General features: G+C 46.0%; 1 protein-coding gene across 1 annotated transcript in view; it reads right to left on the reverse strand.

The window, feature by feature from the left end:
• The window catches only part of LOC102935382 (cytochrome P450 4B1), a 43,066-nt gene extending 30,501 nt beyond the window's left edge, over nucleotides 1-12,565 (reverse strand). Inside the window, exons 1-2 of the mRNA XM_007061593.4 lie at nucleotides 12,356-12,565; nucleotides 2,078-2,222 (exon numbers count right to left, since the gene is read on the reverse strand). Of these exons, the coding sequence (XP_007061655.1) occupies nucleotides 2,078-2,222; nucleotides 12,356-12,565 (355 nt within the window). The remainder of the gene's footprint in view (nucleotides 1-2,077; nucleotides 2,223-12,355) is intronic.
• Nucleotides 12,566-27,845: the final 15,280 nt, after the last annotated feature.

Raw genomic sequence — 27,845 nt, forward strand, 5'->3', positions numbered from 1 at the left:
GTCATTGGACAGTTTCACATTTTCTATCTGGGCTAGGGATCTCTCTGAGACATTGTGTTTGGAGAACTCAGAATGGATGGAGCTCCCTGGAAAGCTAAAGTTGCTATTATTGTTACTGCAAAACTGCAGAGAAGCCAGCCAGAGACTCCAGCCGACAGAGGCAGAAGCAGCCAAAGAAGGGACTTCAGCAGTGGAGAGGAAATAAAATGGAGCCCATAATGTAGACTGCTCTGTGATACACTTAAGTTAGAACCCTGGAAGGTATATGAGTTGTTCATTTTTTTTTCTGTCCAATATGCATTACTTTGCATTTAACAACAATGCATTGCATCTGCTATTGTGTTGCCCATTCAGTTAGCTTGGTTGGGTTCACTTGAAGTGTCTCACAGCCTGATTTAGTTTGCACTAACTTAAATAACTGTGTCATTTGCAATTTTTGCTGCCTCACTGCTCAACCCTCTATAAACACATACATAAAATCATCCATCCTCACCTGTTACCTCCCCTAACTCTCCTCGTGTAACTCCTTTGGAGAGGGTGCTTCTGAAATGCTATTCTAAGCATCTACTGGACTTGCCCCTGAATCGCAGCAGCAATTGGTGGCAGAGGAGACAGACTGGCTACCCACACAACCAGAACCAGCCATAATGAGGCAGCACCGCGAGACAGGATGTTTGGTTTTACTTTCAGTTTTTTGGCTGTGTTTGGAGCGTAGCAGGGAGAGAAACATCACAGCCAGGGAGGACCTTTCAGCCCTCCACATTCCTATCCAAGGGAGGATTTTTGGGACACTCAGTAATGTGGAGAGTCATGGTCGGGCTACCAAGAGCCAACCTACCTGCACATTGGAATCCAGACCACAGAGCAACAAGGATGATCTGGCCATCCTTGGGGTGGATACTTCATAAGAACATCCTTATTTATTTATTCTGCTGTTTTGTTTTAAGCCAGCCACCAACTTCAGTGCTGCAACACCAATCAAAGGATGATTCTTAACTCACTATTTACCTAGGCAGGTGCTGGGCCCAAAGGGTGGCTTTTAGTGGCTGTATACGTTGGAAGGGGTGGATTTTATGTATTGTTGTTTTTGTCTTTTATTATCCTGATCCCTTTTTCCTTTGTCCCTTAGTCTCAGTTCCCCATACCTAAACAATAGTTACTGTTTTATTACCTGGGAATTGTGATGGCTATTTTATTTGTGTGTGCTCTGACTGATATTGTGATATTGTGTGTGAAATATTTTCTGAAGGGACAAGCCCCCTATGTTCTCTGCACTAGGAGGGGTTTCCTTGGGTGGAGGTACCAGGTGCCCTGAAAGGTGAACTCAAGACCCATAACAAATGTTCCCTCTAATTTTTCCCATGCATGTGCGGAATGAATTTTGTTATGTGCCCCAATATGGAGGTGATGTGTAGTGGGGGTGGGGCCGAGAGGTTCAGAGTGTGGGAGGTGGCTCAGGGCTGGGGCAGAGAGTTGGCGGGTGGGTGGGGGGTGAGGGCTCTGGCTCAGGGTGTGGACTCTCAGTTGTGACCAGGAATGAGGGGGTTCAGTGTATGGGAGGAGGCTCAGGGCTGGGGCCAGAAATAAGGGGTTCAGGGTGTGGGAGGGAATACAGGGCTGGGGCAGAGGGTTGGGGTGGGGGGTGAGGGCTCCACCCAGGGGTGTGGGCTCTGGGGTAGGGCCAGAGATGAGGGGTTTGGGGTGAAGGCTGCCCTGGGGCTGCGGTCGGGAGAGAGGGCTCCCCCAGCTCTCTCTCCCTGCAGGAGCACCTGGGCTTGGGGGGAGAGGCGCCTCTCCCCATCACAGCAGCTCTGGGGCTGCGGGAGAGGCGTCTCTCTCTGCCACAGCCCTGAGCGCCTGCGCGGCCCTTGATAGGCTGCTGTGCGGCCGAGCAGCTTGAAGGGAACTTAGCCCATAACCCCAAAGAGAAAAGGCAGAAGGCTGCAGCCATACATCAGGGCTGAGCTTACACTTGCTTACTCAATTCCTGGCAGGCCTCACAGCAGAATCACACCTTGGAGGACTTCGATAACAAGTGTGTTGTTCTCATTCAGAGGCAAAATGCACCACCTCTTACCTCCCCTGGCACATACAGCCTTAGCGTAATCAGCATCGTTGAGGCTCACAAACACTACAAATTTCCCAAACCACACGGGGAAGGCACGTGTGTACTTTTTACTCCATTCCAAAGCCTTGTCCAGATCCTTCCCTCTTCCGGTGAACTGCAACAATGATGGAGGAAAAAGAGAACAGAAGCAATAGGTCAGGCATTTGCCAAAATCTCTCTCCTGTAGAGTTCAAGACAACATTTCCAATGTCAGAAGAATGGATAACTATCACCGGACAGTGCAAAATCTAAAGTATGTGATCTATCTGGTAGAGAAGAACTATTATTTAATAATCCATTGCCATGAAAGTGAGATGAACAAACATTTAAGCAAGCAAAGTACACACAACTTCTTTCCCTAGTGCACTCCAGTATTAAGATGCTCCATCTTCCACCCACAAAGTCTCACTTCAAAATTTACCTCCCTTCATATACCTCTCTGTGGGAGTAGAACTAGGCTTGAAGGCCTTTGTTTTTGTCAGATTTACAATGTCATTTGATAGCAGTGGTTAGTAGATTAATAAAAGAATTGTGCCTTACTGTAAGGGTTTAGCAAAAGTAACCAATCTCAGCCATGGGCTGGATAATGCAGCATTTGAAACTATGGTGCCTACAATAGTAAGCACATTAAAAATCTACAGCCAGCCCTAATCATGTGCCTTCTTTTGTCTCTTCTCACAATGAAGACTTTTAGGGTACATCTACACTTAAAAAAAGCACCCCACAACAGCAAGTCTCAGAGCCCAGGTCAACTGACTCAGGCTTGTGAGGTTCATGCTACAGGGCTTAAAATAGAAGTGTAGACATTCCAGCATGGATTCTTAAACCTGGCAAGGGGTTGGGTCTCACAGCCCAAGCTCCAGCCTGAGCAGAAATGTCTACAGTGCTATATTTAGCCCAGTAGCATGAGCCCCAGCCTCTAGACCCGGATTCTGCAATGCAATGCCGTGGTCTGTTTCGTGTTTTTGTTTGTTTGTTTGTTTTGTTTTGCAGTGTAGACGGGCCTAAAGGGATGGATCCTCAGCAGGTGCAAATCAGTGTGGCTCCTTTGATGATGTATGGTCTAGATCAGAGGTGCCTAACAGAAGTCTATGTATATTACATCAACACTGTTACCTTTATCAATCAGACTTTTAATTTCATCAGAAAAAGAGATCCCGTCAAACTAACTCGATATATTTTAAATAATCCCATGTTGATTGGTATTAATTATATTACCCTGCTTTAATTCTTTATTAATCCAGTCCTGTATCAGTCACTCCATTATCTTGGTTGGGATTGATGTTAGACTGACTGGCCTATAATTACCCGAGTCATCCCTGTGACAGGTATAGCAATTTCCTGCAATATCCTGGACAAACCTTATTGAATTAAGTATCCTAGGAGTTCATTGTATGAAAATAAAAATGTATATGTATTATTATGGGATGGTATCGAACTTCTAGGGGGAGACAGGACTAATGTAAACTTTGGAAAGGGTTTTGTGCTTCAAAGAACTCTTAAAACAATGGGCCAAGAAAAGAATGAACTTTTAAAGATCAACAGTTTTCCCAGGAAATCTCTAGGATGAGTGTGCAATGCATCTACTCTGGTTATGCAAGCTTCTCCCTGAGGGGGAACCCCCCTGTATGACTAATTACCCATTCATGGTTTCTTCAAAGATCCAAACTCAACAAAGGAGGGGACCATAGATTCATGAGTGTGCTCGTTCTGAGATAACAACTGTTATGAGCTTGTGACCCTTGGTGAGGTTTGAAGGACTGTTCACCAGCCAGAAATTTTGTTGCAGCTGGAGGTGATCTCTGGTAAACCACACATGTAAGTTCTTTTATTGTTTGTTTTTAATATGTTTTCTCTGTAATGCTTATACCTTAAGAATAAATATGCTTGCTTAGAAAGAACTGTGTGGTAACTTTTTATAACTGTGGCAATTACACTGTTTACCGGCTCTGAGGAGAAAAGTAAAGCAGACCTCCACAGGCAGTCTGCCTTTGCTGGGGAATTCATAGTGCAGGCAGGGAGCTGTGAAGCCTGAAAATACTCTCGTCAGAAGGCAGAGAGATGTGTGCCTCTGAAAGCTTATGCTCTAATAAATTTGTTAGTCTCTAAGGTGCCACAAGTACTCCTGGTTTTTTTGCCCAAGAAAGGTGACTGCGGAGGAGCTGGGACCCTAGAGTTGGTGCCCTGGAGGACCATAGAAGGGGAATACAAGTGCAGTTTCCTTGAACTGTGACAATCCCATTTACTCTTTTTAAAAATTTCTATCCATTGTCCCCTAATTTATTATACAGCTGAATATTAACAACACTTTCAACATTTGATCTGTTTCCTTCAAGTCAATATCAAAATCGATGCCAAGAGTTTTGACTTTGTTGTTGTTCTCGCCCATTGATCTGAAAACATATGTGATGTCCAAATTGTCTTCGTGGTGCAGTGTTGATTTACACCAGCTAGGGAATCTGGCCCTGAAAGTACACATAGTTAGGATCATCCATTTAAAATTTCATCTCCTCCCACACTGTCTTGTGCTTCTTACACGTCATCCACACTTCTGCCCTGATAGCTCCTTCAGGCTCCACCACCCACTCCTGATTCTGTGCCTTCTCTTCTGTGTGCCTGCATTGTTGCACTAGCACCCAGCTAATGTTCCTTATGTACCATCGTCCTTTTTCTTAAAACTTCTGAAGTGCCACCTACTCCAGGAGGTGTTACTGCTACAAGGGTCAAACTCAGCTCTGCTTGGTCTCTGTTGCATGAGCTTGAGCCATAGGATTTGATCATGCTTCCTTAAAAGTCAGTGAGGAAAATCATTAGTTTTCATGGCGCCGATAAGGACAGGGATTGTTATTCTACAGCACCGTGTGCTTTTGCGGTACTATAAGAATTAGTGAATATCTAGATTACTAAATACTAGTAATGAATGACCTGTTCTGGTTGGGAACCTGAAATTCTGTTTTATGGGGAAATCTGTGAATTCAAAATTAATCTTTGTTCAGAATCAGAATGAAACACTGATTTTCAAAGTCTCCTGTGAAATGAAATATTTGGGGGAGAAAATCATTTGGGGGTCCATTAAAAGTTTCCATTTCAATAAAATCGAAATGGTATGTTTCTGTTTTGATTTTTTTTATTTTTTTTTTACATTGTAGTTAATGTTTATGTTTTATATTGTTCTATTTTGCATTTTATTTTTACATGTTTACATTATTTTATAAAAGAATATAAAATAAAATGTAAATATATACAAATAAAATATTTTTAAAAATTCAAAACAAAAAAGCTGTTTTGAAACAAAGGCTTCATTTTGATTTTTTTCCCTAAACAAAATTGAGTCAAAATTGATATGTCTATGGAATGTTTAGATTTCGATTAATCGGATTTTGTGACAGAATCATGTTCCATCTGCAAATTTTCAGCCAGCTCTGTTAATGACAAAGGAGAAGACAAAAGTTAGGTGTCTTATATGTGCCTTTGCCAAGCCCCCCCTTTTCCCACCCATTTTTACTCACTGGACTTTTCAGCTGACTTTTAACTTGGACAGCTACTGTGATTTCTGAGGCCCTGTGACAGGGCAAGGCCAGATGGCTATAGAAAAGTAGTGGGAGATAGATATATTAGCTCCAGGCTAATCAAATCCCTGGTACCAGGTTAAGTGAAATGGAAGCTGCTCCAGGTCAATTAAGACACCTGGGGCCAATTAAGAACTTTCCAGAAGGCAGGGAGAATGTTAGGTTGATTGGGACACCTGAAGCCAATCAGGGGCTGGCTGAAACAAGTTAATAGCCTCCCAGTCAGTCAGGGGGGTGTGCATGTCAGGAGCTGTGGGAGGAAGTTGTGCTGTTGGAGAGGCTGAGTAATACACACCATATCAGGCGCAAGGAAGGAGGCCCTGAGGTAAGGGTGAAGTGGAGCTTGAGGAAGTGAGGGCTGCTGTGGGGGAAGTAGCCTAGGGAACTGTACATGTCATGTTTCTAAAAGGTCAGCTACCACAGCTGATACTATTAGGGTCCCTGGGCTGGAGCCTGGAGTAGAGGGTGGGCCCGGGCTCCCCCCCCACCTTTGCCCCCTGATTAATCACCGAGACTGGGAGACAACAGAGACTGTGCAAGGAAGGATAACTTCTCCTCACTTCCCTTGCTGACTTATGATGAAAATGGCTCAGTAGACTGTGGCCCTTGTCTCTAGAGAAAGAAGGGTTACGTGGAGGGTCACAGTGAGCCTCTGAGGCTAGCGAAATCCGCCAGGAAACATGGGACCCACAGAGGCAAGGACAGAGCTTTGTCATAGGCCCCTACACTGTTGATCATTGGTGTCATAATAGTGAAATGAATTATAACTATTGCTCCCCCTGTCTGTCTATCTCCACCTGTTGTAAGCTCTTTGGGGCAGGGGCTGTCTTTTTGTTATATGTTTGAACAATGCCTAGGACAATGGGATTCTGGTCCATGACTGGGGCTCCTAGGTGCTACCCCAATATAGATTTATGATTAGTTGTTGTAACAGCAGGTCACCATAGTCCAGCACTCCAAATGTCCGAGGGTTCACTTTGTGCAAACAGGGACCCCAACCTGCCATCTGTGGGACTTCTACGGCCGTAGGCTGCAGCCCCTCCCTAGCTTCTGTTTTGTTTGGCAATGGGGACCTCTGGACCAGTTAACCCTGTTTTCCTCACCCTCCCATCAGGGTAGGGATTCACTCATCTCCTGGGACATTCAGTCAGCACCAGTCCCCCACCAGTGATGCTTCAATCCCAATTTTAATTATTTATACATGATACTGTTGAATTAATTAGAGGCTGACACAGAGTGCCCTGGATGGAATGAAGCGCACTGGCCCTTAAAACGTGGCACTACCCTGGTCCAGGCTTTACCTCTTAAAACATACTGGTGAATGTGAGGCTGGGGTTCCCCAGGCTGGGCGGGTTGGAGCTCCCCTCAGAGGTGAGGGACAAGGCTGACTTGGGATAGTCCTCTCGGATTCAGGGGAGCAAGGTTGCTAGGAGACAGAGTTCCTTAGCAGCCCAATTGCATTTCTGAGCTGAGGCATGGCATTCTGGGAGATAAAGGAGTTTATAAACTTTGCCCTTTCTTCAGATAAGATGAGACCCGGAAGGAGCCAGCTTGTCTTGCTGGGTCTCTACTGAAGCCTTGGGGCAATCAAAACTGCTTATTTTGTTTTGCTTTGTGATGGTTTGAGGCAGACCTCTGAGAGCACCTGATCTCTAAACAAATCACTGGAGATACTCCATACTGCCCTGTTTGACAAACTGAAACAAATCTCTCAAAAGTGGAAGGTTTCTTGTCCATAGGCATGTATTTTGGTTTTGTCAGAAACACAGAAAAATAAGGAAAAGAATTTAAACTTCATCATGTCTAGGGCCCTGAATCCGGAAAACTTCCAGATTACTGAGATTTAAGTATGTGCTAAATTGCTGTCCCAATTCCAGACTACAAAAACCCTGTCACTGTAGTTAATCCACTTCCCTGAGAGGCGGTAGCTCAGTTGACAAAAGAATTCTTCCATTGGCTTAGCACTGTCTATACCAGGGATTAGGTTGTCTTATCTATGTCACTCAGGGGTGTGAATTTTTCACAACCCTAAATGATGTAACTGGGTCGACCTAACGTTTTAGTGTGGACCTCGCCTTAGATTTAGAGGTGGCAGGAAAGCAAGATAGAGAGGGGACAGGTAAAAAGCTTTGACATTATTCCCCCTGTTTTGTCATTGAATTTTTCAAAATTTCCCAAGCAGCTATAGCAATGATTGGAAGATGGACACAATTTTTTTTTTAAATGTAAAATGTTGCTGTGGTTATCTCATGTGTCTGTGTCAACATTTCAAAATCCTGATCAGCTCTAGCCAGAGAAACACTAAGGTCCACATCCACAAACAAAACTTAGGCATTGCAAGGTTGAGTGGTGCAATGCCTAACTCTTAAACCCCTCATCACCCGTGGAATCCTCAAAAGCTGAGTTAGGTGGCCAGGCTCCCTACGATGCCTAGGGAGAGACAGCCCCTAAGAATGGGATCCACAAAAGCCAACGTGCTAGGCACGGAACCACCTTAATCAGCCAATAGCGGATGTGAAGGAGAGGGGTGTATTCTAAGCCCCACATCTCTCGGGGAGTTAGGCCCCTCAATCTGAGCTGGAGGGAGGCACGTATCTCTGTGAACCTCTCCTAGAGTTACAGGCCTAAGCTACTTCTTCCAAGAATAGTGATGTTCCATACTTAATTCTACACAAAATGCCCCGTGGCAGTGGGAGAGAGGAAGAGGCTTCCCTTATAACCTGTAACCCAGTGGTTAGGAAACTCCTTCATGACTGTGGTTCAATTCCCCGCTCTGTCAGATGAGGAGAAGGCATTTCAACAAGGGTTTCCCTCCACCCAGCTGAGGGCCCTAAGCACTAGATTCTAGGATGTTCTGATGTGGGGTCTCTCAATCTCTCCCACTGAAGCTATTCCTCTGTGTGGATATAGAATTAAATATGCATTGGGCCAGAGAGATGGTGAGGCTGACTCTGTAACCTAGACATTAGGGCACTCATGTGAAAAATGGACAATCTATGCTCAGATCCCTTCTCCTCATGAAGCAGAAGTGCATGGGCGGCTGGCGAACCACCCCTTCAGGGAGGCTAGCCCACAGGCCTTGCCCCTTCCTCCCGAGGCCCCCCCTCCGCACAGCCAGAGGAGCCCCAGCCCACCTGTTCTAACCGCACTGGCTGCACCCCACCCCCCCGCCCCGAGCCAGGCTGCCTGCCCCAGCTGCCGCCCCCCTGCTCCAGCGTCAGGCCAAGCTACCGGCTCCCCCAGCCTCAGGCTGGCCTTAGTGCTGCACCGGGCCACTGGCCCAACCCTCCCCAGGCTGGTCACAAGTGCCTGACCCCCCCCCACCGGAAGCAGTGACATGTCCCCCCTCCGGCTCCTACGTGGAGGTCGCTGCCAGGCGGTTCTGCGTGCTGCCCTGTGCACAGGTGCCACCCCCGCAGCTCCCATTGGCCACGGTTCCCAGCCAATAGGAGCTGTGGGGGCAGCGCTTGGGTCAGGGGCAGCGTGCGGAGCCCCCTGGCTGCCCCTACGCATAGGAGCTGGAGGGGGGACATGCCGGCTGCTTCCTGGGCACCATGTGGTGCGGAGGCTAGCAGGGAGCCTGCCAGCTGGAGCTGAACTCCCGCCGGCTTCAGGGTAGGGGGAAGGAGGGGGGCAGAACATGGGCAGGGATTGAATGCAGAGGGGATTGAATCAGGATGTCCCATATCCTGGATGAATTCCCCAATCTCTGGGCTAATGGTTATAAGAGAGGCTGCCTTTTCCTCCTCTCTCCCAGCTTCATTGTGTGGAGTTAATCATTCTGAGAGCACATCTACCCACTCAGGCCCTGCAGCTGAGACAGGCAGGGCAACACCTCTCTGCACCAGCTTTGAGTTTCAGACTGGGGCTTAGGCATGAGAGAGGCATCATAACGCCTTGTGTGAGGTGTTGTGGAAATGCCAAGAAGCAGAAACTTAAACAGTGAGGGGTTTGAGTCCATCTTTGGACACATGGAAACTTCAGAAGAGTTATATTGAGATGCGTGAGACGGGTATGGGTCTATCGAACATTCATAGGCCTTTGTGTCAATACATTTTATACATGTTTATGTGTTCCTGGTTTGCTGGCTGAGATTCTTGTGGAATACGGACACACTAAGGGGTGATTAATGCTAAATCCTAATTCTGGTTATGCAGCTACCTGGCCTTTGAAGTTTCACCCCCCCGCGGGCAAAGGCGAAGTAACTGGTTTTACCTGTTTCAGGACACCTGGGAAACAAAGGCCCCACAAACTGTAGAGAAGTGTCAGCTTAAACTGACTGAGAGGGCCCTCATTTGGATCCAACCAATTGCCAGGAACCTTTAACCAAGATGGCAACCCCTGCTCCAGGGTATGAAGAACTAGAACCTGCCAAGGTCTCCAGGTGCTAGGCACACTTGGTAAGCTGAAGCAAGCGTATAGAGTGTCAATTGTTTTGCATGTTTTCTCTGGAAGGCTTTTGTCCTTAAATATCTGTGATGGCTTCCTGGTCTCTGGTAAACCACTGTCCTAGCCCTTGAAAAAGAGAGCTCCAGACTGCAGGTGCTATAGGCTAATGGCAGTGAACTGCAGGGGGACTGCATGCCTGAAACCATGGTCTGGAGGGACAAAGTTGCAAGACTCTGCTTATAGAGAGGTGACAGCGGGAGCCCTGAGACCTAAGGGGGCATCCCTAGAGCAGACGGGTCAGAGGTGGAGATACCTGAAACTGTGCCAGTGAAGATAAACTATCCTAGTGTGAAATAAAGAGAAGAAACAAAATGTAAAGCAACGACTGACACCACAGGGTGGTGTCGATCTACTTGAGCTAAGCAGGATCTCTTACTGAGGGACAGACGATCAGTTTCTGTTATTTGAGCTGTTGTACAACACACTGGCAAGGAAACTAGCTACTCGGTTGCCATTCAGTGTAACTAACTCACTTGCATAACACAATATTCCAGCTGAAGTAATGGCTTACAATTCAGGAGTGAGTCATTTTGGCAGTTCTCTTTGTATCAGTTCAAGCATCCCATGTCAAGTCCTTCCTACGCACAGTCAAATGAGTTAGCAGAAGAAGCAGTGCAAAATGGCAAAGAATTTGCTGGGTTTGCTTTTTATAAGCCCTGGCGGATTCTAGTGATCTGGCTTTAGCATTTTCAGACTATTGCAACACAGCCCATGCTGCTTGATTAGGATTGCCAGGCCAGAGATTTGTGGGAAGAAGGACAAAATACTATGTTTACCATTTCATTTCTGCAGGAGGCTTCACACAAGGCAAGTTCCCTAACCCTTACCTTATCCCCCGTGCTCTGCTCTGGTGGTAAGAGGGGTAGAAAGCTGACATAAGAAGGCAGCTGGGGATCTCCAAGTCTCAGAGGCTGGCATAGACACCTTTATGCTACATGCTTCTGACCCCTGGGATAGAGGGTCTGCTGGGGTCAGGAAGGGGGTGACTGGCGTACACTGTGCTTCAGAAATCCTTGGCCGGTGGATGGCTCTTAGATGCCCTAGACAGCCAGGCATATTACAGAGCAGCCCCGAGACTGCTCTAAATTACACCAGAGTCTGAAACAATCCCCTGCTGTCCCCAGGACTGGGGACAGAGAGATGCAGAAAGGTGATGTGATGCCACCTTTGTCCCAGCTCAGTGCCATTGATAATCCAACCCCCAAAGTGGCCAATCTTTTGGGGATTAAATTATGCATTCCTTACTCACATTAGAAGGCTCACACTTACTCACATGAATAACCCTGTTGACTTCAGTAAATATCTGACCTTCAATGTCTATAAGCTAAGAACACAAGCATAAATTTGGACCTTATATGTCTGCAAAGAAATTACTGAATGGGAAGCATGCAAAATAAGTAAATAAATAAACTTGCTCATAGATTATTTTCTACTGAAAGTTTAACCAGAGTTTTCCTGTCTCAAATCCCTCTTGCCCCCATCTGATTGTTTCTTCTGTGGCTACTTAAATGGAAAGCACACACTGTATAATGCATGCTATACAATATTACGCATGAAACATAGATCTGAATGATATTAGCCTAGAGGCCAGGAAGGTGGAGTAGTTGCTCTATTTTTCTCTTTTACTTCATATGAGCATGGTCATTGCCATACTTGATCAGACCAGTGGGTCCATCTAGTCCAGTATTTTGTCTCCAACAGCGGCCAGTACTATCAGATTCAGAAGATGCTACAAGATACCCTGCCAAAAACAGTTCTGGAAGAACTTTCCCACACAAATAGTTTTTTTCAAGCCCTCCTTAGCTACTGGTTGGCTTATCTCTTGACACATGAGAATTTATAACCCTTCCAAATTCCTGCGGTAACTTTATAAAAATCTATATAGTTATAATCCTAACACTTCAGCATTTATAGAGCATAAATGTCTTCAGAGCGTTGTATAATTATCACTTTATCCTCTCAACAACCAGTGACCAATGTAAACATTATTATTCCTCCTTCACTATGAGTAGGCAGGAGGTTAAGTGACTTCCCCACCCCTCCATTCTAGATAGCAACTTTATATCAGAGCTTGGAGAAAACCTCAGGAGGTCCTGGCTCCCAGACCTGTGTTCTAACCACTAGGCAGGCTGTCTCTCTATAGAAGGAAGCTGCTTTTGGTTTTTCGATTTGAGCTTTAAGTCTTCACCACCACCACTGAAGTGTTCTGCACTCCCACCTCTTTCCTTACCTCATGGACATTGCCAAAAAGCCAGTGGACTGGAGGGCCTGGAAAACTCTTCAATGCTTTGTTCAGCTCCCTTCTCCACTGATACAGCTTGATTGCTTTCAGCACCGTGTAGGTCAGACAAAGCACAGCGGGCAGGTAAAAGATTCGAGAGACATCCTTATGCAGCCAGCACCAAATAGCTGTTATCAGTCTTACCACCACAGATGTCATTTTCCTGCTGTGTATGTCCTCTCCCGACCAGCAAGTGCACCATCCAATTACTCTTTATAGGTGTTCCAGTTGGCAGACTGATCCAATGATATCCAAAGAGGTAGAGTCACACAAATACCCAGCAGCTGATCTCCTGCCAACTTTACTTGTGGGGGGGAAGGACCAGAAGGAACGTGTTTAGGTGTTGCCCCACTTAGAATTGCAACACCTTAGGTATTGCTCTGCTCAAAATTGCAATGCTTAACTGATTTAGGTTCTTTAATTTATGACTCCACAATAAGAAGCCTGGGCTGGGACACTTGGGACTGATGTTTTTTGTTTTGCTGCCTCCCAGATGCCAAAGTAAACGTTGTTATAGCAAGGATACGAGACATCCTACCTCTACCAATTATAGCCCACAAAGGACTATGTGTCACCAGCCATCTGGAATTTGATATAATCAGGAATCACTTAAAAGATGGGTGAAAAGACAAGATTCATGCAGGGAGCATGTTATCCTACATCTGCCTGCTCCTGGATTTCTTACACAGTACAGTTTCTCATCAGTATAGCTGTGCCACTGTAAGCTTGCTAGTGTAGACATGACCTTAGTCTGAGAATTCTTTCTATTTCTGTAAAAAGAAAAGGAGGACTTGTGGCACCTTAGAGACTAACCAATGTATCTGAGCATAAGCTTTCGTGAGCTACAGCTCACTTTATCGGATGAATTCACTGCGTGGATGATCTTCCCTGAGAACTTGTCAGAGTCAAGCATTAGAGAAAATATCTGGATATTGATGTGGGAGACCATCCAACAATGTAACAGGCATAATTTTGGAATCAAGGATCATTGGAGTAACTCCTGCAGTCAGAGCCTGTTTGGATTGCACCATCTCCACACAAGTAAAACAGATGCCCACCTGCTAGACTGAGACTTCACAAGGCTTGTCCTGTGGGCTTTAGAAGAAGTGCTTTTCACCTAACTCAGTTGATTTTGTTATACCAATAAAATAAAAACCAGCAGGATCTTATTAAAGGGGAAAAGGCAAAATGCCCCATTTACTGTGAATACAGAAAGAATCCTAGTGAGCAGTTAGGTTTCAGAGTAGCAGCCGTGTTAGTCTGTATTCACAAAAAGAAAAGGAGGACTTGTGGCACCTTAGAGACTGTAAGGATGCACAGTGTGCATGATAAACACCCATTTTTTCATGTTCTGTGTGTATATAAATCTCCTCACTGTATTTTCCACTGAATGCATCCGATGAAGTGAGCTGTAGCTCACGAAAGCTTATGCTCAAATAAATTGGTTAGTCTCTAAGGTGCCACAAGTACTCCTTTTCAGTAAGCAGTTAGTTATAGCTGTAACATTCCATTCAATGTCATATTTATTCACACATTTATTCATACACACACACACACACACACAGGTTCTGCAAGGTTGTTATCATAGTTACCAGCCTTAGAGTTGCTCATGCCAAGCCACTGGCCAGGTGGCCTGGACATGAGGAGGGAGCAGGGCCTTGTCAGATGCTCATCTGATGCTCCTGGAAGTTGGTTTGCAGAATCAGACCCCAAAGTTCTTACCTTCTAGAGTCCATTTTTATAGGAATTTCTTCCTATGCCAGTCTATGGGAATTGCTTCATCATGCTGTTGCTGAATCAATCAGCAGATGGCACATTCCTGACGGCTCCGTGCTGCCAGAAGTTATCTTATTCTTTGGTTCTCCCATTCTTGAGGCTGTTGGGTGGATTCCAGTCTGCCCTCTGGGGGGTCCTCTGGTTATTTCCACTTGACACCTTCTTCAGCTGATGGACATTGGATTCTTAGGCTGCCACCTCCCTGATCATTCAATTATTATTCACACCAAGCATCCATCCACATACATCCTCTATCTTTATTTTAATCACTATTGTTAACAAAGCGAGATGAATACAACAAAAAGGTGGGGAGTCTCTGGGTGCTGTTTCTGTTGTTACAGAGTATTGCTTTGAGTCTCTCTCTGTGTGAATTGCTTTGAGAGCAGACTCTGTTTTAGAATGTACTAACACAATTAGCAGCTTGCAAGTTTCACACATAGAGGGAGAGAAACAGTACAAAAAACCAAGAGACCTCTTAATTAGTAATACCCTGGAATTTAAACTATGGAGAATCAAACTCATTTGTGATTTTAATACAGAACTTCTTTAATATGATCCAACAATTTGGCTAATACTTCCAATGGGCAGCATAAGGCAGGAGAGATGGAGTTGTTCTAAAATAAGAGGTGAAGGTTACACAGTGGGTTAACGTATTAAACTCCCTGCACATAAATGCAAAGACTAGGGAGGGAGCCGGCACAGCAAGAAAGGTTTTTAAATTCTGGCAGTCTGGATCAAGCGGCTGGGATGATTCTGATAATGGAATGGACACTGGGGATAATTGTCATAGGAGTGCAGTGCTGTTCTTAATGTTTATTTTTATTTGGGGCAGGGCAAGTTGTCTTGTTCTGTGCTTGGACAGCATCTAACAAGGTGAGGTCATAGAGCTCTTAGGCACATCCTCAGTAATCGTTGGGAATCCTGAAAGAAGTGTTAATTAAAGGATGGCCTGAAGAAATAAGCAGTTGCTGTCCAAGTATACAAAACTATTGGAACTGCAGACATGAACTGACTGTGATAGATGGGAGTGATTTTCCAGGGCAGTAAGGTTGTCATTCCAATGAGCCTCCGAAAAGAAATGCTGCAGAAGATCCATTAGGGTCATTTAGGAATTCAGAAGTGCAAACAATGAGCATGAGTGGTGCTGTATTGGCCACGGATCAATCACGACATCGCTAATGTGGTAGGAAACTGCTTTTCATGCTTGGAATACAAGCCACGCCAGCAGGCAGAGCCGCTGAGACCTCAGCCAGCTCCACAAAGGCCTTATGAGAAGATCGGCACTAACTTATTTACCTGGGAATCAAAGGATTATTATTCTCTGTATCCAGAAATAGTACTGCCCAGTACTCATAGTAAATCAGTGATAGCCGGCATGAAGGGAATCTTCTCCAGACACGGAATTCAAGGTGAAGTCTTTATCAATAATGGGCCACAATTTTCCAGTGCAGATTTTAGGCAATTTGCCATAGATTCGGATTTTCATCACAAAACAACCAACCCAAATTATCCCCAATCAAATGGACTTGCGGAAAGGTCTATACAGACAGTAAAGAACCTTATGAAAAAGACTTTTGACAGTGGGGGTGATTTGTATAAAGCGTTACTGGTTTACTGAAGTACACCCTGGGAGAATGGCTTTTCTCCAGGTCAGATGTTAATGGGAAGAAGGATCAGATCTAACTTACTTATTACTGATAACCTGCTGAAATCGCACAACAATGAAACCATGCGGAAGATGAAAGAAAATCAGAAGTGGAACCAGAAATATTATTTTGACAAAAGGGCCCGTGATCGCCCATCTCTTAACCCAGGTGATAGAGTGTGCCTGAGGGATCATACCTCTAACACTTGGGGCCAAAGTAGTACCATTAAAGAACAGCTGCATCTTATGTAGTCCAGACAGAGCAGGGGGACACATTTTGACATAATCGGAGGGATTTACAAGTAATCCCAGAAAGTTCAAACATGTTGACAGTAGATGTGGACTCTGACATTTCCCATCTGACTGATCCTTTATTAATGCACAAAGGAGAAACTGTCAAGGAACAAGAGAACAACTCAGAGAAGATCAGAGCAGAAGATTAAACATCCTGAAAGACTCATAGAGACTTGCTAACCTACCTGGAGAAGGGGTATTTGAGGAAAGTGAGTGGTAAAGACTCACTCGAGAATGACATGCAGGTAACCACTCCTTTCACATTGTGTTTATGGAAATGTACTACATGGGTTGAGAATTTAATAATGAGTTATTAGATAGTTGTTAGCTGTTTATATATGTGTATAAGAGTTAATTTGTTTTTCTTTAAGAGGGAAGATGTAGAGATATGTTTGTAGAAGATTATAATTTAGAGACGATCCTTCATAAAGGACAGTATTATAACCATAGGAATTTGGAGCAGTGCTCTGGAGGCAGGGTTTGGGAACACCACATGGCTGTGTGCAGCAGCTCAGTGCAGATGCTCTCCAGTTTGTTTTGTTAAAGTTTTATTCCTTTCTCATTCACTGGTTTGTTATTTAATGAACCCCAAGATCGTTACACTCTTGGACTTTCTTCTAATCAGTGGTGGATTAGCCACTGGGCCAACGGGACTCATGCCCAGGGGCCCCAGCCACTTGGGAGGCCCTGGAAAAGTGGGCGCCCCAACACTCCAACCTGCTCCTCCTGCCTGGCACTCCTGCGGGGAGCGGGGCATGGGAGCTTGCCACACTCTGCCCGCCCGGTGCTCCTGCAAGAGAGCAGGGGAAGCCCCCGCGCCCTGACCCCACTCCCCAGCAGGAGCTGTGGGCAGGTGGAGTAGGGCAAGCCCCTGTGCCCCAACCCCATTTCCCCAGCAGGAGCATGGGGAGGAGGGCGGGGGTGGGACTGCAGGTGGAAGGGATGGGGAGGTGCCCCACTTCCTCTGTCTCAGGGCCCCACAAAAACTTAATCCACCTCTGCTTCTAATAAAGAATGAACTCCCTCAATGTTGTCTTAGGCTCTGTCATAAGAACCCAGTAATATCACCTGGTGTCCGGAGTGGGGTGACAAGAACATGGACTGGAAATGGAGCAGCTCAGAGCCCCAGCAAAGTTCAAACTCTGCACCAAGGCAGCAGACCAGTGGAGCCACTGGGAAGGCAGATAAACAAAAGATTTTCCTTATTATAGCTGGGTCAGAAGCGCTAGATGTACATAACAGTCTGCAGGTAAGCCAAGAAGAGCAGGCTAGTTATGAGGCAGTGCTGCAGAAATCTGCGACGTACTGCGCTCCTGGAAGCAAGGAGACTTTTGAAAGATACAACTTTCACAGGAGAGCTCAAAAAGAGGGAGAAACTTTTGAAGAATTTCTGCCCGATCTCAGACTGCTGAGCCGATGGTGGAGAACTCAAAGGTTCCGTAATTAGAAAACAGATTGTTATGGCCAGCAGAGGAATAGAGCTCAGAAAGAGACTGCTGGAAGATCCAGGCTTGAATTTAGAAAAGGCAATCCGAGTTTGCCCGGCCTCTGAAGTTATTCGAGCCAGATGGAAACTGTGGGAGGGAAAAGAACACACTGAAGCAGTGGACGAGATTACAGTTCCTCTAACCTACAGAGAAGTGCAGAGGCAAAACAGATTTGAGAGATCTAGAGATAAATCTGAATAAAAAAACAAATCGGAATGAGCTTGCAGAAGGCTGTACAAAGGTCTGTATACCGTTTTATGGCAGGCGTGGCCCACAGCAATAGCTTGCGTCTGGAAAATGCAGCAACACCTGCGAAAAGCGTAAAGACTTTGCAAGAGTTTGCAAGCAGGAAAACCATAGGCTCAAACAGAAACAACGTGTGCACGCCCTGTCCCAAGAAGGGAACAGCACAAGCACCAGGGAAGAATTCTTCATTGGAACTGCACATGAAACTCCAGCACCTAGTGACTGGACTATTATGTTAGAAACAAACAGAAACCTTGTGACTGATAGGTTGGACAATGGTGCACTGGCAATTGTGGTACCAGCCTCTATTGTATGGGTCTTAAAGGAAAAACTAAGGCACATTGAAAAGAAACAGGTAAAGCTCAGTGCTTACAGCGGGGAGCTGACTCCAACTATTGGTGTATGTGCGCGTGAAGTAAAGGGAAAAGACAATGTGGAAAGGATAGGGTTTGTAATTGTGCAAGAGCGAAAAGCACCAATCCTAGGGTTGCAAACGTGTCAGACCCTGAGCCTTATACAGAGTGTGTTCTTTAGAGGGGGAGGGGATCACACATATTGAGGACCAGTACCAAGATGTCTTTAAGGAGACTGGAAAGCTCTCAACAGAATATAAGATAGAGTGGACTGAGGCCAATAGTCCTATAATACACCCCCCCTTAGGAGTGCACCTTTTTCCCTCAGGCAGAAGCTCAAAGAGGAACTGGACAAGTTTGTGGCACTAGGCACCATAGACAAAGTAGAACTGACAGAGTGGGTCCATTCTTTAGTAATGGTTGAAAAGAAAGATGGACCTCTTCACCTATGTCTAGACCCCAAGCAACTTAATAATATGTTTAAAAAGGGAACTTTTCCCTATATCTACAAGGGAAGATATCTTTGGAGAAATGGTTGATGCCAAATATTTCTCCACACTAGATGCATCAGTTAGATTTCGGCAGGTTCCCTTAGAACAAAAGTAGCACACATTTGTGCACTGGCCTTTGGGAGATACTGCTTTTGCGGACCACCTTTGGGTTATATCCTGCACCTGAAGTGTTCCACAGAAAAGCACAACAAATATTTGGTGGTACTGAAGGTACCAAAGCATAGATGGATGATGTTTTAATTTGGGCACATATGCCAGAGGAACCATGACCAGAGGCTCAAAAGATCAATAGAAAGGGCTTGTTGAGGAGGGAAAAAGCTAAATCAACAAAAATGTAAATTTAGGGTCAGACAAGCATACCTGGGAGAAAGGCTGATGGAACAGGAGATACAAGTAGATCTGAGCAGGATACAGGCAATTACCAATATGCTGGCCCAACAGACAAAGGTGAGGTACAAAAATTCCTAGGAATGATAAGTTTGTAGGGCAGTTTGTACCTAGATTCATAAACTTTAAGGTCAGAAGGGACTGTCATGATCATCTAGTCTGACCTGCACATTGCAGGCTACAGAACCTCACCCACCCACTCCTGTAATCGACCCCTAACCTCTGTCTGAGTTATTGAAGTCCTCAAATCATGATTTAAAGACTTCCAGTTACAGAGACTCCACCCTTTACTCTAGTTCAAGCCAGCAGGTGACCCGTGCCCCATGCTGCAGAGGAAGGCGAAATAACCCCCAGGTTCTCTGCCAATCTGACTCAGGGGAAAATTCCTTTCTGACCCCAAATATGGTGATCTGTTAGAGCCTGAGCCTTTGGGCAAGACCTACCTAACTTGGCCGATAAAACCAGCAACATGCAAGCTCTTCTGTGTAAAAATGCTCAATGGACATGAGATGCCAATCATAATAAGGCACTTGAAAACCTGAAAAAGTTCGTAAAAGAGCCTCCAGTCCTTAGATATTATGACAGTAACTGCCCAATGATGGTGGCTACAGATGTCTCCAAAAAAGGCATTGGCACAGCACTTGTGCAAAAGTATGGTGAACACTGGAGACCTGTGGCATATGCTTCCAGGGCACTAACCAAAACAGAGTGTCAATATGTTCCGATAGAAAAGGAGACCTATGCCCTTGTTCATGGATGTAAAATGGGGCAGGTTTTTATTATGGGAGACCATAAATAGTCCACACGCCACGAGTAGTTATTGCAAACAAAGGGTTAGCAGACACTCCCCCTAGGATCCAGAGATTATTCTTTCATATGCAGTTGTAAATAGTATGCAAGCTTGGAAAAGACCTAGTGGTTGGGGACAGGGCATGAGCCACTTGTTCGGGGAGGCTAGCACCTGACTCCGTCCCTTCTGCTGGAGGCCTCACCCCATCTCCACCTCTTCTGCCCCCCCTCCACCACCGGAGACCCGAGCCCCTAACTGCGGCCACCAGCCCCACTCCTGGCCAGGCTGCCTGAGTGCTCACAGCCCCGGAGTGCCGGGCGCCATGGCCCCAGCGACCCAGTGCCACCAGCACCGGGATGCCATGGCCCCAGGACCCCCAGCGCAGGAGCGCTGGGTGCTGTGGTGTCAATGTCCCCAGCCCCAGAGCGCCAGGCAGCTCCAGCACTGGCCCCAGCTGCCCTGAGTCCCAGGCTGCAGGCTGGCCTACCCTAGCTAATTGTTCCAAAAGCATTACAGAAAGACATGCTAAATTGAATACACAAAGGACAATTGGGAATGGGAAAATGTAAATGGAGGGTTAGAGATATTTTATGCTGGCCTCAAATGAATGTGAATGTAAGAACAGCCATACTGGGTCAAACCAATCGTCCATCTAGCACAGTTGTACGGGGAGATGTCAGCAAACCGTAAAATGACTGAAACAACTATGGCTTATTGCTAAAAGCAGCCAAGTCAGCAGGCTTAACTTAACCGAGGAAGGAGGGGAGGGGGTTTTGGGTGCCACAGAAAGGGCAGCTTGACCCCGCGTCCTTCCTGATGAGAATTGTGTTGAATGCTGACATATGCATTTTAGAAGAGCAGGATGTGCCTCAAGAATGTCTATTGGGGCCTCAAGGCTGCAGACTCTGGGAAAACCCACACCTGGTTAATCAGTAATCAGAAGGAACCTCTTGCTTGACCATTGAAACTGCTTACTTAACAAGTTTTCTTTAAGTGACATGTCATTGTGTTACTAATGTGTAAAATAAGGGGGGAAAGTTTGAGGTGGTAGGACTCTTCGGGACTGGACTCTCCCTCTGGATGCATCTTGTGTTCCCCACTGGCAGACGGGCTGCCGCTGTGCCACTCGAGAGCCACACTCAGCTTCGGTAATCATTGAGGGTTGGGGCTGTTTTACTAACCTGTTGCGGACATGTGTAAATGCTTGAGACTAAGTAAAGTTTAGCTTTAAGTGAAAGGACTCTTGTGTTGTCCTGTTTGTGCCAGCCATTGATCGGTCGGATGGCCATGTCTCCCCAGATTTATTTCTTGACACCACCTCGCACAGAGTAAAAGTTACCAAGAGCTTTTGGTTGAAAGAACTCCGGGTAACACAGTGGCCAAGGCCAGATGCTCCAGAGGGAATGAACAGAACAGGGAATCATCAAGTGATCCATCCCCTGTTGCCCATTCCCAGCTGTTGGCAAACAGAGGCTAGGGACACTTCAGAGCATGGTTTTGCATCCCTGTCCATCCTGGCTAATAGCTATTGCTGGACCTATGCTCCATGAACTTATCTAGTTCTTTTTTTAATCCTGTTATAATCTTGTCTTCACAATATCCCCTGGAAATGAGTTCCACAGGTTGACTGTCCGTTGTGTGAAGAAATACTGCCTTTTGTTTATTTTAAATCTGCTGCCTAATAATTTCATTTGGTGGCCCCCTAGTTCTTGTGTTATGAGAAGGAATAAATAAGACTTCCTTATTTACTTTCTCCATTCCCGTCTTGATTTTATAGACCTCTATCATATCCCCCCTTAGTCGTCTCTTTTCTAAGATGAAAAGTCCCAGTCTTATTAATCTCTCCTCATATGGAAGCTGTTCCATGCCCCTAATCGTATTTGTTGCCCTTTTCTGAACCTTTTCCAATTCCAATATAAGTTTTTGAGATGAAGCGACCAGATCTGCACACAGTATTCAAGGTGTGGACGTACCATGGATTTATAGAGAGCCAATATGATATTTTCTGTCTCAGTATCTATCCCTTTCCTAGTGATTCCCATCATTCTGTTTGCTTTTTTGACTGCCACTGCACATTGAGTGAATGTTTTCAGAGAACTACCCACAGTGACTCCAAGAGCTCTTTCTTGAGTGATAACAGCTAATTTAGACCCATCATTTTGTATGTATAGTTGGGATTATGTTTTCCCATGTGTCTGATTTTATATTTATCAACATTGAATTTCATCTCTCATTTTGTTGCCCAGTCACCCAGTTTTGTGAGATCCCTTTGTAATTCTTCACAGTCTGCTTTGGATTTAACCATCTTGAATAGTGTTGTATCATCTGCAAATGTTGCCACCTCACTGTTTACCTCTTTTTCCAGATCATTTTTGAATATGTTGAATAGTGCTGGTCCCAGTACAGACCCCTGGGGGACACCACTATTTACCTCTCTCCGTTCTGAAAACTGACCGTTTATTCCTACCCTTTGCTTCCCATCTTTTAACCAGGTTCTGATCCAGGAGAGGACCTTCCTTCTTATCCCATGACAGCTTACTTTGCTTAAGAGCCTTTGACGAGGGACCTTGTCAAAGGCTTTCTGAAAATCTAAGTACATTAGATCTCCTGGATCCCTCTTGTCCACATGCTTGTTGACCCCCTCAAAGAATTCTAGTAGATTGGTGAGGCATGATTTCCCTTTAGAAAAACCATGTTGACTCTTCCCCAACAATCGTGTTCATCTATGTGTCTGATAATTCTGTTCTTTACTATAGTTTCAACGAATTTATCAAGTACTAAAGTCAGGCTTACCGCCTGTAATTGCCAGGATCACCTCCGGAGCCTTTTAAAAAAATTGGCATTATATTAGTTATCCTCCAGTCATCTGGTACATAGATGAGTACATAGAAGAAACCATTAGAGCTTGTGAAACATGACAGAAATACAGACCCAGTCAAGTAAAGGGGCCCATAATCAGTGGTGAGCTGGAGCCAATTCGCACCAGTTCACGCGAACTGGTTGTTAAATTTTGAAGCAGTTTTAGAACCGGTTGTTAACCCACTTCCCTGCAGGGGGCGCTGAGGCTTTGATGGGCTCCGGCCGGGAAGTGATGTAATTCCTCCTCCGGCCGCCAGGGGCGCTGCGCTGCGGGAGCCATGTGGGCTGCCGCCTGGCCCTGGGCACAAGCCCTGGGGCCGCTGCTGCTTGGTGGGTCCCCGGCTGCTCTGCTGGGCCTGGGCTGCGTCCTGCTGCTCTCCCCGTGAGCACCCACCACCCTGCCCGCAGCCAGCCCCTGCCTGCAGCCAGCCCCTGCCTGCAGCCAGCCCCTGCAGCCCCTGCCGCCCCTGCCGCACACACCCCCTGCCCTGCCCACAGCCAGCCCCTGCCGAACCCCCTGCCCTGCCTCCAGCCACCCCCGCACCCCCTGCCTGCAGCCAGCCCCTGCCTCCAGCCACCCCCACACCCCTGCCTGCAGCCAGCCCCTGCCACACGCACCCCCTGCCCTGCCCACAGCCAGCCCCTGCCGCACCCCCTGCCCTGCCTCCAGCCACCCCCGCACCCCCTGCCTGCAGCCAGCCCCTGCCTCCAGCCACCCCCACACCCCTGCCTGCAGCCAGCCCCTGCCTCCAGCCACCCCCACACCCCTGCCTGCAGCCAGCCCCTGCCTCCAGCCACCCCCGCACCCCCTGCCTGCAGCCAGCCCCTGGCGCACCCCCTGCCCTGCCCGCAGCCAGCCCCTGTCTCCAGCCAGCCCCACACCCCCTTGCCTCCAGCCAACCCCGCACCCTCCTGTCTCCAGCCAGCTCCGCACCCCCTGCCCTGTCCGCAGCCAGCCCTGCACCCCCTGCCTCCAGCTAGCCCTGCCCCACGCCCCTGTCTGCAGCTGGCCCCATGTCCACTGGTGCCCTGCAGTTCCCAGGGCAGTAACCCTGCACACCTGCTTCAATGAAGGGGGCAGGGAGCAGCTGGGACCCACACATGTGCATACCCTAGGGTGACCAGACAGCAAGTGTGAAAAATCAGGATGGGGGTGGGGGGTAATAGGAGCCTATATAAGAAAAAGACCCCAAAATCGGGACTGTCCCTACAAAATCGGGACATCTGGTCACCCTAGCATACCCCCAGGGAGTGGCGGGGACCGACACATGTGAAACAGACCTTGTTTCTAGTTCAGGCCCATCTTTTTAAAAAAGAACTTTAGGCAGGGTTAACACACACCCGTATTTTCCCGGACAGGTCAGGCTTTTTGGTTCTTAAATCGCCATCCGGGAGGAATTTTTAAATTTTAAAAATTCCTCCCGGGAAAATACGGACGTATGGTAACCCTGTTGGTACAAAAAACACATACTGGGGCACATCCCTTAAATCAGAACGTTTTATAGGGAACCGGTTGTTAAGATTTTGGCAGCTCATCACTGCCCATAATATTTACTCAGGAGAGTTTAGTTCCATGGTATAAAGTGGGCATTGATTTGTTCACATATGCTAGAAGAAACTGTACACTGGTTTGGGATTATTTACTGCAGTTTCCAAAAATAGCATTGGTAGAAAACACTACTGCAAAACATGTTATTATGCACATAAAGTTCTTTTTTGTTAGATACGGTATACCGGAAGTTGTTGTGTCAAATAATGGTCCACAGTTTGATGGATGTGAGTTTAGACAATTTGCTAACAAATAAGGGTTTAAACTAGAGCTGTCAATTAATCACAGTTAATGCACGCGATTAACATGAAACAAATTGACTAGATTAAACAAACAGTTGTGATGAATCGTAGTTTTAATTGCACTGTTAATAATAGAATACTTGTTTAAATGTATTATAAATATTTTTGGATGTTTTTCTACATTTTCAAATATATTGGTTTCAATTACAACACAGAATACAAAGTGTACAGTGCTCACTTTATATGATTATTTTTGATTAAAAATATTTGCTCTGAAAAAAATAAACAAAAGAAATAGTATTTTTCAATTCACCTCATAAAACTCCACTCAGTCCTACTTCTTATTCAGCCAACTGCTAAAACAAACAAGTTTGTTTACGTTTATGAGAGATAATGCTGCCTGCTTCTTATTTACAATGTCACCTGAAAGTGAGAACAAGCGTTCGCATGGCACGGTTGTAGCCGGCGTTGCAAGGTATATATATGACAGATGTGCTAAAGATTCATATACCTTTTCTTGCTTCGACCTATAGGCTCTAAAGTTTTACATTATTTTGGTTTTGAGTGCAGTTGTGCAAATAATAAGAATAATTCTCCATTTGTAAGTTGCACTTTCATGATAAAGAGATTTCACTACAGTACTTGTACAAGGTGAATTTAAATATGCTATTCCTTTTGTTTATCTTTTTTATAGTGCAAATATTTGTAATCAAAAATATATGAAGTGAGCGCTGTACACTTTATATTCTGCATTGTAATTGAAATCAATTTATTTGAAAATGTAGAAAAACATCCAAAACTATGCATGATACATTTAAATTGGTGTTCTGTTATTGTTTAACAGTGAGATTAAAACTGTGATTAATTGCAACTATATTTTTAATCTCGTGATTAACTGCGATTATTTTTTGTAATCATCTGACAGCCCTAGTGTAAAAACATTACATATAGTCCGAGATTTGCCGTCTAATGGTCTAGTGGAAAATGGCATAAAAATAATCAAGAAGCTGTTTTAAAAGGAAGAGGAGTCTAACTCTTACTTAAAATTGCTGCACCCTTAAAGCATGGTGGGACAGAGTGCGGGGAGCGAACACGTGAGTCTGTGCTCTGAGCACTCAGACGTTAGTTAGCTCCCCTTGAGAAAGCTGGCAGCGGTAATTAGACAATCAGGTTGGTCGGCTTGGTGGGATCAGGAGCCAAGGCTGACAAAAAGGCAGGAAGGAAGTGCCAGGGGGAAACAGAGGGGATTAAAGCTAGCCGAGCCCAGATCTGCAGAGATGGAACCAGGAAGGGCCATGGAGGAGTCCACAGAGCGGGTGCGCATGGGTGGTACTGAACTCCACCATGCAGAGACTGAAGGGATAACACACAGATGCAAGAGACTGAGCAGCACACCTCAAAGACTAACTGAAAATTGTCAGTGAGTTAGTAGGGGGCTGTATTTGTATATATACTGTTGTGTCTAACCTTCACGTTTATTTGGAGACGGGAGGTGAGAGGATATCTCTCTGAGAGTCTGGCTCAGCACAAGGTGGTTAAGGATGCCACAGAAACTCAGGGTTGGGCTTTCCTCTAATACAGAACCAGTACCTCAACTTTGTTAAAAGTCTCCTTTAGAAGGACCAAGGAATATTCCAGATATTGTCTCATTGCACACTGGATCAGCCTTCATTGACAACTACTAGTAAAAGTCAGTCCCTTGGTAATCTGCATTTGAAAATATTGCAACATCATAGAATCATAGAATATCAGGGTTGGAAGGGACCTCAGGAGGTCATCTAGTCCAACCCCCTGCTCAAAGCAGGACCAATCCGCAACTAAATCATCCCAGCCAGGGCTTTGTCAAGCCAGACCTTAAAAACCTCTAAGGAAGGAGATTCCACCACCTCCCTAGGTAACACATTCCAGTGTTTCACCACCCTCCTAGTGAAAAAGTTTTTCCTAATATCCAACCTAAACCTCCCCCACTGCAACTTGAGACCATTACTCCTCGTTCTGTCATCAGCCACCACTGAGAACAGTCTAGATCCATCCTCTTTGGAACCCCCTTTCAGGTAGTTAAAAGCAGCTATCAAATCCCCCCTCATGCTTCTCTTCCGTAGATTAAACAATCCCAGTTCCCTCAGCCTCTCCTCATATGTCATGTGTTGCAGTCCCCTAATCATTTTTGTTGCCCTGGACGTTTTCCAATTTTTCCACATCCTTCTTGTAGTGGGAGGCCCAAAACTGGACACAGTACTCCAGATGAGGCCTCACCAATGTCGAATAGAGGGGAACAATCATGTCCCTCCATCTGCTGGCAATGCCCCTACTTATACATCCCAAAATGCCATTGGCCTTCTCGGCAACAACGGCACACTGTTGACTCATATCCAGCTTCTCGTCCACTGTCACCCCTAGGTCCTTTTCTGCCGAACTGCTGCAGAGCCATTCGGTCCTTAGTCTGTAGCAATGCATGGGATTCTTCCATCCTAAGTGCAGGACTCTGCACTTGTCCTTGTTGAACCTCATCAGATTTCTTTTGGCCCAATTCTCTAATTTGTCTAGGGCCCTCTGTATCCTACCCCTACCCTCCAGCGTATCTATCTCTCCTCCCAGTTTAGTGTAATCTGCAAACTTGCTGAGGGTGCAATCCACACCATCCTCCAGATCATTTATGAAGATATTGAACAAAACCGGACCCAGGACCGACCCTTGGGGCACTCCACTTGATACCGGCTGCCAGCTAGACATGGAGCCATTGATCACTATCTGTTGAGCCTGACAATCTAGCCAACTTTCTATCCACCTTATAGTCCATTCATCCAGCCCATACTTCTCTAACTTGCTGGCAAGAATACTGTGGGAGACCGTGTCAAAAGCTTTCTAAAATCAAGGAACAACACGTCCACTGCTTTCCCCTCATCCACAGAGCAAGTTATCTCGTCATAGAAGGCAATTAGATTAGTCAGGCATTAACTGCCTTCCAAAGAACTCTCTGCTGCAGCAGAGCCCAGGATCAGCCTCCACCTCATGAGACACCTTGTGCGGAGCAGCTCTGACACAGCTGAGCTCCCGGTAGCTCAAAGCCCTTGGCAGCAAACAAGCGGTGATCTCACCCTTTGCATCACATCCAGGCTTCTCAGCTTGATCTTCAAGGCTCTGCACAGCTGCTCTGCTGCTGAAATACCAGTTCCTAGATCTTATTCCCCCAGCCAGCACTCCACCTAAATCTGTCTCCTAACCGCTCCCCGTTGTAGCCTGCTCCCACTCTCGCCGTCACAACTTCTTCCACCCTGCTGCTTGTGCCTAGGACAATC

This window comes from Chelonia mydas, chromosome 8 (genome assembly GCF_015237465.2).
Source record: "Chelonia mydas isolate rCheMyd1 chromosome 8, rCheMyd1.pri.v2, whole genome shotgun sequence".
In the NCBI taxonomy this organism is placed as follows: Eukaryota; Metazoa; Chordata; order Testudines; family Cheloniidae; genus Chelonia; species Chelonia mydas.